Source organism: Apostichopus japonicus, chromosome 20 (assembly GCF_037975245.1).
Source record: "Apostichopus japonicus isolate 1M-3 chromosome 20, ASM3797524v1, whole genome shotgun sequence".
Classification (NCBI taxonomy): Eukaryota; Metazoa; Echinodermata; class Holothuroidea; order Aspidochirotida; family Stichopodidae; genus Apostichopus; species Apostichopus japonicus.
Window position 1 is genome coordinate 9,875,310 of NC_092580.1, and position 19,434 is coordinate 9,894,743.

Consider the following 19,434-nt stretch of genomic DNA (forward strand, 5'->3'; position numbering starts at 1 on the left):
AGGTCGGGGGGGGGGTAGGTGAGGGGTTCGTGCGTAGTACATCAACCCAACCAATATCTCTACCCCTTCCCCCTCTTTTCGACTTTTGTGAGCTGTATATTTCTATGGAGACTTTAAATAGCTAACACTACACTTTTTGTGCCTTTTCTCACATTTTCATCAAAATTCCAACCTGCTGACATGATAGCTATACTGTGTACAGTAGAACAGAACACAATACATCATTCTAGATTGGTTTTCACGAATTCTCTGTTCAGTTAGATTTTTCTCTAAAAATTCACAACTGATATTTCGTCATGCCTAGATTCTAATCTCATGCACAATTCAAATCAAACGAATGAAAAAATTGTCTTTTACAACTATTTGAAATGAAAGTTGGCTCGAGTCAATCTTAGTCAACTGCATTAACCGTTGAAGAATCTGACTATCCCTTAGAATCATAAATTTACGACAAACGAGTTTTCGTGCCGCTAAAAGGTACCTTCAATGACCCGTCAAACATTACAATCCACGTTAACTCGGGATACTTTTTGGCACAATATACGCCGCGATTGAATCACATTAGATTATTATTAGAACCTACCCTAGGATGAAAATGTTGTTATATATAGCGAGCGAAAACGAATTAAGTTTGCTGTTAATAAAACAAATAAAATCAACTATAAATACACCTATTGAAAGAGGTGTAAAACGGGAAAACGGGTGAGGTTTAGTTTGTCAACTCTACTTCTGTAACTTAGTAAGATGATTATCATAACCATCTCCAGCCACCACATATGTCTATGATATCAAATCAATGTAAATAAAGACATCCCTAATATGTACATACAATACGTGTTCGATTCTTAGTTACAACATAAGCGGTAGATAAAACGTCGACCACATTACCGCAGCGAAGTCGCATCCTGAAACACCTCAGAATGGACAAATTAGTCCGCCTAGTTGAAATTTTCTCCTGATGTCAACACCATTGATTAAAAGTAATAATGAGCTTACCCAGATTCTTTTAATATTGGTCCCACACAAAATAACTTTTAGTGTACACATTTTCCTTGGATATCTTACCTTCAACAAACATTCACAAAGAATACAAATAAATCAAGAAAACAAATGAATATTAATTTTTTGTCTCAAAATGTGTATTTCGTTTTGCATCCACATGAGGCAGTAACTATTCAAGTGTAATTTTTCATTCATTTCCTATATGCGCATATTCCATCCAATAAAATTTCTTGGAAAAAATCATTTATAAGAGGCAATGAGTTTAATACATAAAACTTAAAGAATGGACACAATAACATCAAAAACACAGACATACTGTGACTACGTGTGTAAAAAAAAAAACCACACAGCATGTTCTACACAGAAAATTGTGATATGATTTAATTTTTTTTTTTTTTTTTAAGAATTGCAAATATCTGTGAAGTCTTTCCTTTTCCCCCTCTTCTATAGATGAAAATGTAACACACATTAAAGTTGTCTAGCAACATCACCAAACATCTCATCAACTTTGTAACTTTGCTGCTTTCCAATGGGATGCTTTGAGGTCTTCCCGACACATTAAACAGGGATCCAAATGATTGTTTCCAACCGCATCTCAACATTCAAATGAGCACATTTTTCCTCCACCTAATTCTTTTCCACCTTATTATTTTCTATTCTGATCTATTCCATTTTAGCCGAAAAGTAACGAACGCTTCACCGTAAAGTAACTAACCTCCATACTCAGTAATGGCTTCCAATGGGTAGAGATAACCGTAACTTAAGATTGGCATTTAAGTTACAGCTTGCATAACATTTAAATTCACAATATCATTGGTATGTTGTACTTGCCAATACCTGACTTGCTTTAACATTTTAAGTGCATTAAATAATTTACGTGTCCCAAATTTCCAAACAGATTTTCAGTTGAATCACTCACTGCACTTATTCACCCGAATGGGATATCCTCACTATATATCCAACTCTATTAGAATTATCATAATAATAATTTAGTTCCAATCAAATATACCTTTGCTCACAAATCTTGATATTGACTACCTGGAATATTGATAACATCCTAGCAACAAAAGAGAGTGATTTATGACGTAACTGCTTCTACACACTGATTAATCTCTTGCAATCTCACAGATGTTTAGTACCTCTCTGTTAAACATTACTCCTGCCATCTAGATATAATACTGCAATATAAAATCAATCCTTGACGACTTAAAAAGGATAAAATTAATGTATGTTTTCACAAGATGAAGTGTCCAATTATAGTGCAATGACCTTTATTTGACTCACCAAGAAGCTGTTACAAGTTGGAGAAATCCCTTAAAACTTCTTCATACTATTCATTATCAATTATGTTTAAATACTTTAACCTGTTACCTCATTTAAAAAAAAATCACTAACCCACAATGACCCTGAAAGAAAACCCCCACCAATATAAAGTTTAACACCTTTGAAAAGTGTTGAACGGTATGACCAAAAGGAAAGTAACGATAAGGTTACTCTAGGCAACCTAGAATTCATATCAATGTTTTGATTGGTTGAATTTTAGTTGTTGCTGTAATCTTCCGGGCATCTCGCTAAATCTGCTAGTAATCTATTACACTATCTAGCCGAGGAGAGAATGTCTTCTGGAGATGACGATCGTGATGACGATGATGATAATGATGCAGATTTTGTTTCTGCTGAATGTTACAATCACCTCCCAGCATTAGTGAGACTGAAGAAAGGGGCACCAGCAAGGGAGAAGAAAGACTGCATAGAGGGGGAAGGGGTCTAATGAGATGTCTAATGATATGCAAACTATTGGCTCATTAAAAAGTGCATTCTCCTGATTGATTCAGGCCCTTCTTGTTCACACTAACGGCAACGAGTGAAGAAGGGTAAGAGGAAGGGAAGAGTATCACTTCTAAAGCTGTCATCCCTGACTCATCCATCACCCCTCATCTGTCCCAGCCTCTTGCAGTAACTATGGTAACCTTCTCTTGACAGGCATTACACAATTACTTTAAGTGAAACTGGTTCCCTGATAATGTCTTGGCTAAAGCAGGACAGTCTATAACTTATCCGACATCATACATAAACGCAGACAAGAAACAAGTAAATCCTTTGCATAAAAAAACAACAACATCGAATACCATTTACCCCGATTCTAACGACTGATAGCAGTTTGAAATGAGAGCAACAGGAAGGTCATGAAACTACCTTTTTAGCATTTTTCCCCCCCATTTCTTCTTCTTCTTAGTGGTGATAATTTACAACTATGGGGACAACATATCTTAAAATGATGAGGGGAAATTGAGAGCAAAACAAAAAGTTGACTATAAACCCAGAAAGGGGCAGGTAGAAGAAGATGATGGAAGGGACTAGAATAACAACCCACTCATACCACCCATCTCGCTCTGTTCCTTAACGAAGATTTCAAAGTATTGATAAATGATGGTGACAGCCAGCAAGATACCGGTTCCAGATCCAATCGCGCCCATCAGGTCGGCCATGACAGAGAGAGCTCCGATGCACAGACCACCGAATGCTGCGGCTGTAGGGATGTATCTATAATGAGAAGCAACAATAATACCATCATCTCTCACTAAGCAGTAAAATAGCAAAGATTTTGTTATTGTTACTTTTACTTTTATATAATTGTACACAACCCTTTCCAAGTAAAAAAAAACCTGCAGCAAAGGGTGGGGGGAAGAAAAGAATTGTAACGAAAGCAGTTCACTGTGCCAGATGTTCTCACCACGCAGGCTGGCAGGTAGTCAGTTAACACCAGAACCCTAACCTCTAAAAAAACGTGACCTGCCTTGCCCTTCTCTGAAAACAAAGGGACGCCCATTAGCCAGACAAAAACTGCGTTTCCTGAGCGGTCTGATAGAATAGTTAAGTAATGGCATGGTACCTACACTAATGCAGGAAATGAGTCATTACTATGCCTAAGTAACCACCAAAACACTCTAAACACCAGCCAGGTTTTAAGGGCAAAATTGTCTGTTTGAACTGGTTGAGTGTTAAAGCAATTTAGCGCTTCTTTACATTGATCAAAGACCAGAGAGGGGCAGAGCCCAATACTGTTAGGTCTAAAAATGAGTATAATTAGGATAAGTAATGCAAACCAAACTTTGAAAAACTCTGACAAACTCTACAGTTACAAAGTGATTGCTTTTGTGTTTTGACTTTTGCCTCTTTTCGTTGGAAATTGCTTTAGTGACAGCACGTCCCATGATATATTTGCATTTCCAGTACCAGTTTATCGTTACAATTATTCTGCCAAATTTAACTGTAATTGCATAGTATTTCAACAAGGCCATGCAATGGAATAATGGAGTAGAAAACAACAGTTTGAAACTATATTGCTTTACTGCTGACATAGCAATATATTATATAGCAGTGACATTTGGCCCTCTTGGTAAACATTTAAGTAGTAAATTTGCATTGCAGTAGAGATTTTATGTAAAAGCCAAATTCATCACATATTTCAAATTAAATGCATTAACTAAACAAACGAATGTAAAAAAAAAAGAAAAGAGGCAATAAAAAAAAAGAATCTTGTTCAATCCCTTCTCGCTATGCCACTTTAACAGGTGCTTGAATTCACCAGGCGCTGTTACCTACCACTTCCTGGAAGCACCTCAAACCAGAAGCAATAAATGCCTACTAAGGCCAATTCCAAGCAAGAAATAGGGAACTTAGAAGCTTTTAGCTGCACAAATTAGAAATAGACATGTGTTAAGGAAATTCTTTTAATGCCAGACACAAACCCACTCTTTAATAGCTTCGCTGATTCATTCTTTGATACCGGTCTGGCTGGTAACAGGCAATTGTTAAACTAAGTGTCCAAGTATCTTGACTGTTCATTCAACAGCCACTTCTTTTCCAAGGTAAAATGACATTTGTGAAGGAATTTCAGACTAAAGCCTAGCAATCGCTACCAGACTCGAAGACATTGAGTACCCAAACTGACCATGCAGTCTCTCTTTTCCTCATATTATATAATCTTATATTGGTTAATGAATTATGGAAAAGTGATTGGGAAATTAATGAATAGGTTTTCCATTATCCATTTATTAATGCATATAAATGCTGAATTGCTCTTGCAATCCCTTCCCTGCTACTTTTCGTTGAATAGAATGAGTAATTGGCTTGTGATCCCTGTTTACATGGTATAAGAGGTACTGTGGCTTCTGACTGGCGCCTCAGAGATGGTTATATAGGGATCGTTTGTGACCCAGAGGTCACTGGTCTCGAGTCCCCTACTAGCCATAAATTTCATTGCTTTATACCACATCTAATCTGTTAGAAATTTTGGCCATTATTATTCATTTCAAATATTTATTATAATTAATTGAATATTTGTTTGTGATAATTTGATAAGTGTTAATATGAAAATGTGTCTGGGTGACTGAAGTTTTGGAATTGAATAGAAGCAGTTGTTACACACCACCTAACGCTGCACACAGCAGTTTGCAAGTGCTCACTATTGATGTCTTCCCGGGATCAGCGATGTTCTTTCCACCAATTGGAATTTACATGTCCAGTCAAACTTTCATGCCAGCTATACTTTTGGCGTCATCATATTTTACCTGATTTCCACACTTTGACCTACATTGACATCTAATACCCTTTGACCTCCACAGAATGCAACAGGGAGCTTTCACTAAGATGATCATCTTCCATATACCAAATATTAAGTTCATCCAAGCTTTGCGTATGGAGTTCTCAGGTACAGGCTTTTATACATACAGACACACTTACAGACACATGAACGACATTATGATAACAAAGGTTATTATTAACACCAAAAACTAATATTTTGCTGACCTATGATGTAACTATTACATGGGACTTTAAACCATACTGCCATCAAGTGTAACATGTTTAATATTTTGTTTACTGTGTGGCCAACAAACCAAACACATGGATGATCTGTATGTCATGTCCTACAGAAGCTGTGAAGGATCTTCAACACTATCTCTCCATCTGCCATACCAGGAAGTAACAAGGGTCAAGTGACCTTCCAAAGCACCCTGGATGTATTCCATGACATGGAATGCAGACAGAGCACAGGGCCCTCTAGAGAGTTCTAATGGACTGTGTTTACCCACCTCCAGGTATCATACAACCTTGTGTACATTGGTTACAATAGACACTAATAGACCATATAATGTTAAATGACTGCAGCTGGCACATACCTGTTGAGTTCATGAATCATGGATTTCTCTCTATGTCCTCTCATCACCATCTGCTGTTCTTTTAGCTGTTTAGCAACCTAAAGAATGATAAAAGATGATACTGTCAAACACCTGAATGATGAACAAGGCTAAAGTATTATTCTTTGCCATGCTCCACTACATAGGTGAAAATGGATTTAATTCACTGAGTAGAGAATAGAAAAGAACACAGAATGTGTTTATTCATATGAAAAGTACATGAACAGATGCTATGTTAAACATAGCTATTTCTACAACCACCCAATTAAATCATCGCTCTGGTAAAATTGCCATGATGAAATGCCCTCATTCTTCCAAACTCCCAACAAAGCAAGCAAGCATTACTCTAAAATGCCCACGACTAAACTCGAAGCAGAGCGCAGACTAAGCACAAGGGACTTGTAGCAACCAGCAACTAAATGACTATTTCTCAGACTAGTCTACGATTAATTCAATCAGTTCTTTCTGAACAACTTCAAGTGGTACTTTGTATATTCCCTGTCAGTTCCAAGTTTAACTTCAATCAGCTGTTTCCATGAATTCAAACAACTCTTAGAAATCCAAGGAGCTTGTCTGCTATAAGTATGAACACATTTCAGTGGGGGCTCTTTCCATAAATTCTAAAACCTCTCTTTAGATGAATTCAAGAGCCTGTTTTGATCAATTAAAGCAACTATATTACTGAACTGATTAAACCAATCCTTGAACCATAATTCATGAATACATGGAATAGCTCAGAACAGCTCCAGTAATGCATGCTGTCTATAAGATACAGTCAAATGAAAATGAAGGACAGATCTACTTAACCATAATTACTTTTTATCACTACTCTATTGAGCCAACACAGTGGTGTGCCCAAATGGGATTGGGGAATTTTTCAAATTTGGCCAGGTAAGAATTAGACCACTGGTATGGGGTGTACACCCACATTTTTAATGTATGTTTTGCCACAACCTTGCTTTTAAAGCTACCTATAGACCTAATTTATTGCTTGATAATGCACCATTGGATGTCTAAACTTATTTCCTTCTGGGAGAGTCCTGTCCCCCCCCCCACGGGACAGGGTTCAACAATTCCAGAGCCAAACCTCCTTTTATAAAATCCTTGATTCACCTCTGTTCCACTGTTCCAAAACAGTCCAGGGCCTTGCTAAAGAAAAGTAGGTACACTTGAATATGTATACTCCCCCCCCTTTTTGAAATCCTGTGTACACCACTTAGTCAATATAGCTGTTATATAGCCTACCATAACACTTCCCTGACCAAAACAATACTTACATCTTTTGCTGAAGATCCAGATACATCAATCCAAGTCTTGGAAAAGAATGCACATGATCCCAACATGAAGACAATGTAGAGCACAGCATGTATGGGATCTGATAGCATGTGAACAAAATTCTCAGGCGGGGACATATAGTAACATAACCCTCCCGTCGGATAAGACCTAGCAGGCCCTCCATCCCCTGCTTCCTGTTGTGTGGAAAAGAAAAGTATCAATTTGTAAGATAGGCATGTGTCTAGAAAAACAAGTCACTTCTCATCATCAGAGACTAAAGAGAAACAAAAACTATTCCCGTTACAATATTTATTAAAAACAGTTAACAGAAAAAATAATAATACATTATATTGGAGAACACAAAACACAGTAATGAATTCTATACTTTATGCAGGTCTCGGATTTCACTTTTACTTTAAAAGTAACTAGAGAAATACCATGTAGCTGTTACAAATCCATTCGGAGTCATCAATTGGGAGAACTCTTTATCTTTGTCCAGTGTTATCACTACTAAGTGTGTTGACACACAGGTTAATCTTTTCTAAATGAATGTTGCCTCATCAATCTAATAACTACCAGCCAATCAAATCAAGCCATCTGACAGCCAGGTAAGACTGTCTGTGTCATTTTAATTGAGATACTTTGCTCCTGCAGATTTGTGCATAGCACAGTTGCTGGAACTGTGTCCATTTTTGATTTGTATCTCCAAGAGGAATGGATACCTTATGTTTCACAAAAACATGACATAGCTTGTCCATGCTGCAACATCACTGACCAAGGTGAGAAAGCAAGGAGGGGAATGTTCAACTACATCTAACAAGCTCTGTGATTCATTGTCACATCTTATATGAAAACATTTAATATAACAATGTACACAAGACTTTGTCCGTTGACCACTGTATAGTACATAGTGATTTTGTCAGAGCAGTTCCCTTCCTCTTTATACTCATACATGTGAGATGCACAAAGAACTGTGCTTGTTTCATTAGATACAAGAATCCTGGTCACCCTAAAGTAGGTCTAGGATTAAACACTTTCCACAGTAGACTTAAATGTAAGTGATTTGTAAAACCATGAAAGGAAATGATTCCATCAGGGAATATTTACTCCTCACTAAACATTACTCTCCCTACAGTAGTTTTGGATGCAAGCATGAGTGGCCATACACCCCCCTAGCTGTAGGTTTAAAAAATCATCACTGACCAAGGTGAGAAAGCAAGGAGGAGAATGTTCAACTGCATCTAAGTTCTGTGACATCTTGTCACATCTTATATGAAAACATTTAATATAACAATGTACACAAGATTTTGTCCGTTGACCACTTATTGACAGCCAAGTTTTTGCACTAGTTTGGACCGACATATCAAGAATCAACTGCATGGAAGCTTTACTTTTTGGGATCACCATCTTCGCAATGTTTTCAGACTTTGACAATCTCTTAGGCCTGAGTAAACTTACTGAAAAAATAGTTAGTGAAAATAAAAGGAACGCTTATGTTAATCTGTGAAATCTTTTTTCTCAGTCTAAAGAAGACCATTCCCCAAAGTAACAGCAGTTAGCTGTAACTGAAGTCTACACCTGAAGCTCCCTTGACTTTGAAAATATTCAGCAAAGTATCATATCATGTGACTTATTTGAACTTAATCTAAACAGTTGCCATGTCCTTGAGGAGCCATGGATTGCTCCTATATATATATATATGTACACATTTAACTGAGAAAGTTACTCACCCCCCAAACTCCGAGGAGACTGACAAGGAAATTACCACTAAATTTAACCGCCAACATCTGCAAAAAAAACAGAGAAAGAGGAAATGATTTCTGCAAATATTCTACAGCATTCAAAACAAGGTATTCATCAATTTCACAAACCTTGGTGAATTTCGTGTTGCATGCATCTTAAGAGGAAAGGCAGTGCAAAAATGTAAACACTATATAACACTGACAACAGAAGAAATAAGGGTGTGAACTTAAGATCAGACAACGAGAACCCTCCCAGGAATGCATTTATACAAGTATTCACACAAACATGGCCTTCACGTTGTACCGTGCAATACAAACTGGACGTTTTCTATTTAAATATTGCTGCCTCCATTTCAGGTCTCAAACCACTGCACCATCAAGCAAGATGCCCTTTGTATTTGCTGGCCATACCTCCAACACTGTATACTTGCAATACAATGCATTTTAATTCCCTTTCATTTCTAACACAAACCAAGGATCCTTCCTTAAACATCATTGACAAGTTTGTTTTTTTTAGATTGAAATACTGTTGTGAATATGCTACTTATTCCAAACAGCAAGATATTGAGCTGGTTTCTGCCAGCTGATCTAATTGTCATATTCCATAATCCATAAAGATTGAAATCTTTGGATGATACAGCTTCATTAAGAGAGGGGATAAGAGCAAAGAAATTTATGGCTAGAATTCTAACCGGGGATTCTAACCGATGTCCTCTGGGTCATAAGCTTGGATAAAAAGTTTCCCAGTCAGTTTTTCCATTATTCATTTAATTAAATAGCTTTATTAAGACAAACAATTTCTCAATAACTTTGGGGAGGGGGGTGCAGGAAGCACTTAGGAATTTCCCAAGTTGCAGCTCATTGCCAATTCCAAGGATATTGTAAATTATTGTAAAATATCAACCAGACTCAGTACTGATAATTGACAGACTTTTTCCTTATTAAAATGGGATCTCTTATAACAAATCCAATAAATGATTTTCATCCATCTGCAGAAAGTTTGTGTTGGCAATATTTCATGACCAAACAAAGGAGCAGATTTTACATTTATTTTGAATCTGCAGTTTTCCCTTTGAACTAGAATTTAAAATCACAGAACTAGCCTGAGAAAAGAAAACTGCCACGACAAACAAAACCAAAATTGTGGGAAATTAACAGAGATTTAGTCTGTGATGTAGAAGCTCTCACACCAATACTGGGAACAGTAGTGGAAAATTTCAGCTAAACACCATTAAGGTGTACCTTGGTATCAGTTATTTTAATTACTATACTCAGTAGAGTGAAGAGCAAAGAGAACACTTACTTGTGATATAACATAAAGATTTGATACTAGGGCACTCTGCAAAATAATGGGAATATTGGAGGTGTAGAATAGCTTGATTGGATAAGAGCTGTACTGGCCACGATAACGAGCAGACTTGATGGGCAGATCCACTCTGAAACCCTGCGTAGAAAAAACATCAAAGATGATCAGATGAATGTGTTAAGAGTTGATCAAAATATAATCAATATTCTCAGTCAAGACATTGATCAATAAGAAACCTACCGTTCAGACTATAGCCATCTCCTTTTCCCATTTTTTTTTTAACAAGAAGCATGTCTATCTCTTCTCCTTTCTTATAAGTCTCTCAAGAGATGACTTGAAATTTGGTATCAAACCCAAGTGGTTCCTTTACTACAGCCATAGAATTCACAATTGTACATATTTCAACATTTTCTGACCAAAGAAAGGTAGAGGAGAGATTTCAATGGGAGGGGGAGGATACAATGCTTTTTGAAAGTTCCATTCTTTAATAATATTGGAGTGTTTCTGCAGAAGGCCATGCAGGTAATTATACCACAATATTCTTCCGCAGTTAGTAGATAAGAGCTTGGCCTTTGTACCCAATTATTTATCTTGGTGTTGACAAAAGAAGGAAACATTGAGCAATCTGGTAACTGACCTAAATAACATCTTATTCTGTTTATTGTTACAAAATTTAGATAGAAGAAGTCCCACTCAAAACATGATGAAAAGCTCTTAACAAAGTGCTCATTAAATAATCGTGACCAGAATTGATTACTTGCTGCAATGTCAAATCTAATGAGAAACTGACTTTGTGTGTATGGTTAAGCATGTATGATCTACATAAACAGAGTTCTTTCCATCCTCTGGTTAAACCCATCAATATTTGATGATTATATTTAACGACATGAGCTCAATCATACAACCATATGACACATTTGGTTCAGTCGTTGATAAGAACAGTTGCTGTGATGTCACCTTCAGTAAAATAACAATTACTTGGATGTAACTAATCTGTACTGCACTTAGAACTACTTCAGGAGTAACGTGTACAATCTTGCTGGGATCACAGCAGCTGCCATGCTTACTAGATAACTAACCTAACTAATAAGTCTCCAGTGTGAATGTGGTCACTTTGTAAATAGGGTTTTCAAGTAGATGCTTGTTTCATCGTGAACTTACCTGGAAGTATATGACGATACCAAACACGAAGATGGTGGCAAGCAGGTTCATGAGATTGGGGAGGTTCTGCCTGTAGAAGGCTTCCCTCAGTGCACGGACTTTGTCTTGTCTTGTGGCCAGCAGGTGGAAGAGGGCGATTATTGCTCCCTCAAATTCAGTACCTAGAAGAAAGATTTAAATCAAAGTGAACGACGCAAGACATAATCGCAAGCAAAGGCACTTCAACCCATGATTCATTTTGAATGTGACTATGTTATACCAGGAAGGAATTCAAGCATGTGTATGAGAGAACAAAAAATACCCTTATATAGCAGAAATCAAATAAGTTTTAGCATCCTGGTGAACCAAGGGGAAAGTCAATTGAAAGGAAATGGTTGGGCCATAAATGTGCCTTCTATCATTTACTAGCGTATTGTTCCCAGTCCAGATGGAGTACAGAAGTCCAAACACTGACATATACCTTCTAACAATGAAACAACAGAAGATATCGGATGACTTACAGCTTCTGTGTTTCCTTTAATTGAATGATTTTGTTTTATATCAGTGCTCCTTTAAATTAATGTGTAGCTACTATCCAGTATTATTTGCAGTAAAAAAAGTTAAAGGATACCACACTACTGGGTCAAAGGAAAATTCCTTCTTTAGAGCTAGTCTGCTGGTAAAATAGTTTATGAATGACCCGAAACATTATCAACGATGCTTAGATCTGTCTTAGGACAAAACCCAATTCTGCCAAATGTTTAACAGCCGAAAACATTTTTGGCAGGCCATGTCCATCTATTTGTAAGTAACTTTTGATTTTTCCTTGAGACAAACTGGTGTTAAACATAACCTCCATCTAACAGTAGTCTCACTGGATGTTACAACTGCTGCTTTGACAGACCTGCTAATATCGAGGCCTTCTTAACATTCTAAACTGGTTCTTACCTCGTCCAGTATTGACAGTAGCAGGGCTGAAGGCACGCCATACTATGGTTTCACAAATGTTGGTAGCGATGAAGAGAGAGATACCCGATCCCAAACCGTAACCTTTCTGCAACAGTTCATCCAGAAGTAAGACAATCAGGCCGGCAACAAACAGCTGTAGGGAAGAGATGGTTGTTGCTTAGCGACAGGAAGACAAGGAAAAATACTGACACTTATTGGGAGAGCTGTATGTAAGATGACACTTGTCAACCGATGCTGGAAACACCAGGAAGCACATGACTTCTAGTTATATCATTGATAATGACATAGAGTATCTAAGATTCCATGTAGCAAAAAATCATGGTCAAACAGTTCCTCTTTAAGAGAACGAATTACGGATCTCTGCCTCCGCTTACTATATTGCTCATCTCTTAAGTGAAATCAGGGAGGAGGGTACATGTGAGATGCAAACAGAACTGTGCTTGTTTCATTAGATACAAGAATCCTGCTCCCCCTAGCTGGAGACTTCTAGGGTAGGTCTAGGATTGAACACATTCCACAGTAGACTTAAATGTAAGTGATTTGTAAAACCATGAAAGGAAATGATGATTCCATCAGGGAATATTTACTCCTCACTAAACATTACTCTCCCTACAGTAGTTTTGGATGCAAGCATGAGTGGCCATACACCCCCCTAGCTGTAGGTTTAAAATAAAGAAATATCTTTCCTATCATATTTAATGGTTGAGAGTAGCACCTTTGTTTACTACATATAAATTAATTAGACCATGAGTGGAGAGAGGTTAAGACAAGAGACACCATAAATGATTTCATAACTTACTGGCAGTATTTGTATCTGATCATCAAATAGAATTTTTTTTTGAAAAGCAACAAAATTTTCCAGTAGGAGACTTAATTGAAAATACCTAAGAAACCTGTTCATATGCTAATCTTTGGGGATATTTGGGCTTCTAATTCCTTATAAACTCTGGATACAATGCAAACAAGATTATCAATATCTAAATATATTTATAAATCTAGCTAAGTTAGAAGCTATTTTGAACAACAAAAGACTGTTGGAATTCTAGTGGCTTTAATCATATTTAATATAGAGATCTCAAGCCTTGTGAAAGTTACCATGTATATTGAAGTCAAACTTATCTGACAGCTTCATCGAAGGAGAACAATGTTAAGCTTTAAAGATTTAAGACGACTCACCTGGATGATAATGACCAAGCAGATACCAATTCCAATCTCCGCAGGATCGCCGTACATTCCAGTCATGACATAGACAATGGCCTGACCGATGGTAATGATCATACCAAACACTGTCAGAGGAAAGAAACAACACTTGAAGATTTACACTGCACCATTTAGTAGTCTGTAAAACTGTTTCAAGTTTCAACAAATAATCAATTGAGGGCAGGCATTACAGTCTAGCCACTCACTCCCATTGACAAAAAGTTGATGTAGTTTTTTTTGGTTTAATCACCTTAGGCTACATTTGATGCCTGACTGTGTATGATCCAGTACTTTTTCACTATTTAATACCTCCAACTTTACAACAAGATCAAGTACTGATGTCATCAAGACTGATGATTGACTAGTGGTAACCTCTCATTCATTCAATGGATGACCGATTCAGTTATAACATAAATATCAGAATATTTAACAGCCACATCTAAATACTTTAATAGGAAATGTGTTAATTCAAGTGCACAACTGCCACTTATTATTTCTGCACAAAACATGAACATGTATGCTCGAGGCGAGGCCTCCAAAGATCACTTTGCATCTACAGAGAAAGTTGCCTCAAGCAAAATTAATTTCCTACAGGTATATTTTGGGCAACCTGAACAGAAAACCAGGATGTCCCCCTACTTTGTAGGATCTCCAAAACACCTTACATAAAGTTCAGAATCTTTCATTTAATTACTAGTAGTGAAATAGGTCTAGCATACTTTAACCCCCGAATTCAATTCTTTCTATAATACTGAAAATATTTGGAATTTAACTAAACCTTTACTTCTCCTCTCCCAAAGTGATAGTTCTAGCTTAATCTTTTGTTTTGTATTCAAATTAGACCTTCATTCGATGTGCTGATATTTCTGCTAGAGTAATGCCTACAAACTGACTCTCAAGAAATGAAACGTGTCACACGACTAACTAGTCAAATGTAACAAATTATTTGCTTACACTTTTGAGCTCCGTTGAACAGGGCTCGGTCTTTGGGGGTGTCACCAACCTCGATGATCTTGGCACCAGCCAAGAGTTGCATGATGAGGCCGGATGTCACAATGGGCGAGATACCCAGTTCCATCAATGTACCTGGAGTAAGAAATTGTTATATCTTCATTAGTTACTTATCAATACTGACCACACACCACAAACCAACAACGATAATATTTCTATTGAGTTATCAGATGATGATAACAATATTTTCTCTGCCTTTTGTTATTTGTCAAGTTTTTCATACCTCATTTGGTCTTTTTAGGTAACCCAACCCACCCCCCCCCCCAAAAAAAATACCCAATAAAAAAAAATAACTCTAAGCAGGAAAGAAAATACCGCAAAAGACAACATGCTCAGTAATATCATCAATTATATAATAACACAAGAAAAACATCATGGAATAACGTGATTAAAAAAAAAAAATCGCAATGCCTTATGCAAAGTTTATCAAACATCTGAGTTTTCTCTGCAACTGTAAGCTCAAGGAAATGCCTACAAAGATCATTGTAATCTAAGGAGTTATATTTGACTTAAGCTGGATTAATTTCCTACAAGTATTTTTGGGTACCCTGAACAGAAAACCAGGGCACCCCCCTACAGTGTAGGATGAATCATTGTTCATTCTAAACTCTAACATTTTTACAACCGATTAAAATCATCTACCACAAAAATAAAAATAAAAGAGGTAACCCTGCATTTACAAAGAATACATGTTTTGAATTTATAATGAAAAACTGAATGCAGACACATATGTGATAGTATCTCTGGAACTAATAAATATTTATATAATTCATAAATATCCCGCTGTGACAGGAATTGATTCACCGACAGATAGCCCATACTTAACGACTTTTGACAGATATGGCTGTGAATTTAGTTTGTTCTCAAAAGTTTTACATCGAAATATTCATCAATGCAAAAGCCACTTACCTCTGTTTGAAGCCAAGATGACACGCATCCAGTAGAATGGATCAGCCGAATCGGAACTCATGATCCCAAAGAGAGGAATCTGAAAAAAATGGGCATTGGAATGAATTCACTTAAAAAGAGGCACAGTGGACACATGATGCTGTAAGTATGTCACATGGATTGTGAGGAAACAACTCTTGTGAGTTGGAAGAAACATATTTGTTGATCCCAATGCTGCTTAGCACTTTGACGTCTAGATATATGATGCGAAGATACTAAGGACTAGTCAATTTAAATGTTGTAAGAAGTATTTGAAGGATGTTCACTCATCACTTACACACATGAGAGCTTTGCATGTACTGTTCTTAATGTTGCTCAGCCTGTGACATCAAATGGATGCTGTATACCTCTACCAGTATATCGCAAAATGCTATACCAAAATGGTCAAGTTGTAAAAAGTGCAAATCAACAGTGTTTGCACACAAGAACCATGGTGTTAGATCAGAGCAAGTTCAGAGTCTTCAAACCTGCTACACATGATTTGATGACTAAATTATTCCCGGTACTGGGGAAGATTAACATGTCTTACTTTGGTCACACTGGTGCAACAACTTGCAAAGATTAGGAACTGCTTGTGTTCACTCTTCCATTCCAGGCAATTGTACATAACCTACAGATTATTTGTCAAACTAAGAAGACCCCAACATATCAAAATAAGGCAACTCTGTTGATGATGTGACTACAACAATTTACTTCAATCTATAAATTCTATTATGAATGAAATATATAATTTATGTGTCAAAAACGAGCCAGTAGTTATGATTCCATCGGGCTAAACCATACAGTGTTCAATACAGTATATCAACAGATGTATCAGGTTTCTTCTTCACAACAGTCAATATTTTGATTTGCACTTTAAGGCAGCTAGTCTAGTATTTGATATGTTGTTGTTGTTGCTTGCATGAGATGAAGCATCAAGACACATTACCTTAAGCACTATGTTCAATTACCATGTTAATAGTACAGTGCAGTTCAGATTGCCAACTGCTATTCTGTTGCGTAGTATCAAATGGATTCATTACACAATCTTTCAGTGTAAACTTCTAAATAATCAACCTATCTAATACTTGCTAACTTGAACATAGATGTTAAACTGGATTATTTATACACTCTCAACATGATTTCCAAATATATATCACATCTCTTGTGATTTTATGTAAGTGATGGTAAAACCCTGGAAGAAGAGAAAGTCTTCTATCAGGAACTTTTACTTCTCACTGGAACTTTATTGTCCCTATAGTAGTTTTGGATGTAAGCATGAGTGGCCATACACCCCCCTAGCCATAGGTTGGAAACAACAGTTGAACATGTAGTCTGGTCATGTCCAGAACAGACCTTCCATAAAAACATGATCTCCATTGAATATTCATGCTGGGCACCCAACAGATCTTCTACAATACAGGCATACAAACTTTTCCACAGTTAATTAACATAAAATGGACGTAATTTTTCAACATGAAATTGACGGACGTCTCACCTGACAACAAACCAAGAAGATGAACAAGGTGATAGCAGTCCATAGTACCTTCTCTCTGAACTGAATCTAGGTAATATAAAAAAGAGGGGAGGGGGGGTTAAAAAGGAATTCTGCAAGTTTCTTCAACAATATTAGTAGATAACCTTTTCTTTGTGAATGGGAAATAAATTCTTCAACAAAACTGTCAGTCACAATATATGTTTTCTTTTGTGACCGATGTCATAGTCTTGGCAATATTCTCTATACATCTGAAGTGCACATAAACACTTTCTGGACTTGAAAATATCTGATATGTGCTGAATATCACTGCCGCTGACCCAAGAAAAGCTATCACATGAAAGTTTATACGTAAACTTGTTAAGAAATATCCCGGAGCATTTTAAGTTAAGTTTAATGCTGAGAAAGTTCAAGGCATTCCCCTGAAGTGGCTACACTGGCTCCGTTGGATACTTCATATAAAAAGCTTGCATCATTGAACCCAATTGTTTCAAATATGCAAATATATAAGTGCAAACAAACGAAGTACTCAAGGTAGAAGCCTAGAAGGAAGGGAGGGGGCTATGTGGAGTCTTTTGAACTGGACTATCTTGATATGATATGCCTGTTATTTTGCAGTCGTAAAACAAGAAAAGAAAATATCTCATCATAGACGTAGGGGACACTTTATAATCTGGCTAAATGAAACATTAAAAGATATTTGATAGTAACCTTTCTAAACACAGTGGCTTACCTTTCTTTCAGGCTTGGCAATCTCTGGTAGCAGAGAGCAAAATGGTTTTAAAACTTCTAAAAACTTCACTGTTAAAGAAACACAAAGAAATAAGAATTTCAAAAGCATTAAAGAAATACTGCTTGTTTAAGGTTAAAATTGTAATGGGGTGAAATTAAAAATGCTATTTGATGATTAACAGCCTTACAAATGGTGGGATGTCAAAGAAACCAACAGGTTCCAGACAAATTCATCATAACCTGGCCTACATGATACCTCAATGAACATGATGTGTGATGATCAATTCCACCAGATGGACCATATGAAGAAAGGGAGTGCTTTCATAGTGATACTGCCCATGAATGTCTCAATGTTTTCAATTTAAGAATACCACCCCTGCATTTCAGATGGCCTCCTTTTTGGATGAACTTGTAGCCATATTGTAAAACTTTCCCGCTGCCAATCCAACTCCAATATTAAAGAAAAATTCCTCCCATAAAAATAACATTCCCCCTTTAGCAAAAGGATCAAAAGGATGTCTCATTCTCAACAGTGTTTATGGAGTAATATTTATACAAAGGTGTATCTAATAATGACTTCCCCACTGGCTCCAGTAAGAAATACCTTTTTAGGATTTAGGAAGGTACATAATTTTCAAAAGCATTTTTGAAATAATATTTCTAATGATTTCCCCACTACGACTCCCAAAACCAGCAAAAAATCCGCTGCTAGAACAGTTTTGGGTTGTCTGAAATTACTCCTTTCAATGGTGCACCGGAGCCACTAATACTCATTTTTGGGTGGGCTAATATTTCAGACTTGAATAATGCTATGACATCAGACTCTGGAATAGGTCTAAACTAAAGCTGGATATAGCCAACTGACAGAGTATGCTGGGGACAAGTGATAATGTAAGGATTTATAAAATCTATTTGCAAGCTGCTCCTCTTGAGTCCTTAATTGTAGAGCTACTATCAACTGTTCAGCATATGTTGTTCGGTGGTCGTGCAGTAATGATTATATTGGCCAGTGTCAGCATATCCTATACAATCTAGCCTATCGTGGTAATGTACACAGTTACTAGGGTTCAGTACAAATTGTAATGGTCAACTAGAAATATAATTCAACATACGCTAGCCTAACTTAGGCCTACGTGTCACTAACGCTAGTAGTCTTCCACATCAAATTACTTCCTTTCGACAACCAATAAAGCAAATACTTCCAACAGAACACCTTACCCATTTTGCTGATGATCCTTTTCTCGAGTATGCAGTAATTGTCGTTCTTACTTAACTTCTAAAACGCTTTTATTTCGTGGAAAGTTTTACCACCTGCGAGAAGCTGTTTCCCGAGAATCTTTCAAGAGAACGGACGCCCTCAGTTTCAACTGATTGTTCACGCAATTTGTTGCTTGGCTTACAAAATTGTTGTCCACGTCAAAGCCACGCCTCCTT

At 36.9% G+C, this 19,434-nt stretch overlaps 1 protein-coding gene across 1 annotated transcript; it reads right to left on the reverse strand.

Moving 5' to 3' along the window:
- Positions 1-1,381: 1,381 nt before the first annotated feature.
- LOC139962131 (protein transport protein Sec61 subunit alpha-like 1) lies at positions 1,382-19,361 on the reverse strand. Its single transcript, XM_071962054.1, has 13 exons — positions 19,219-19,361; positions 18,002-18,069; positions 17,272-17,337; positions 15,756-15,834; positions 14,790-14,921; positions 13,812-13,921; positions 12,615-12,768; positions 11,688-11,848; positions 10,524-10,664; positions 9,209-9,265; positions 7,481-7,672; positions 6,186-6,262; positions 1,382-3,546 (listed from the first exon to the last, which is right to left on the reverse strand). The coding sequence occupies exons 1-13, from the start codon at positions 19,220-19,222 to the stop codon at positions 3,360-3,362; spliced, it is 1,428 nt and encodes a 475-aa protein (XP_071818155.1). The 5' UTR covers positions 19,223-19,361; the 3' UTR covers positions 1,382-3,359.
- Positions 19,362-19,434: the final 73 nt, after the last annotated feature.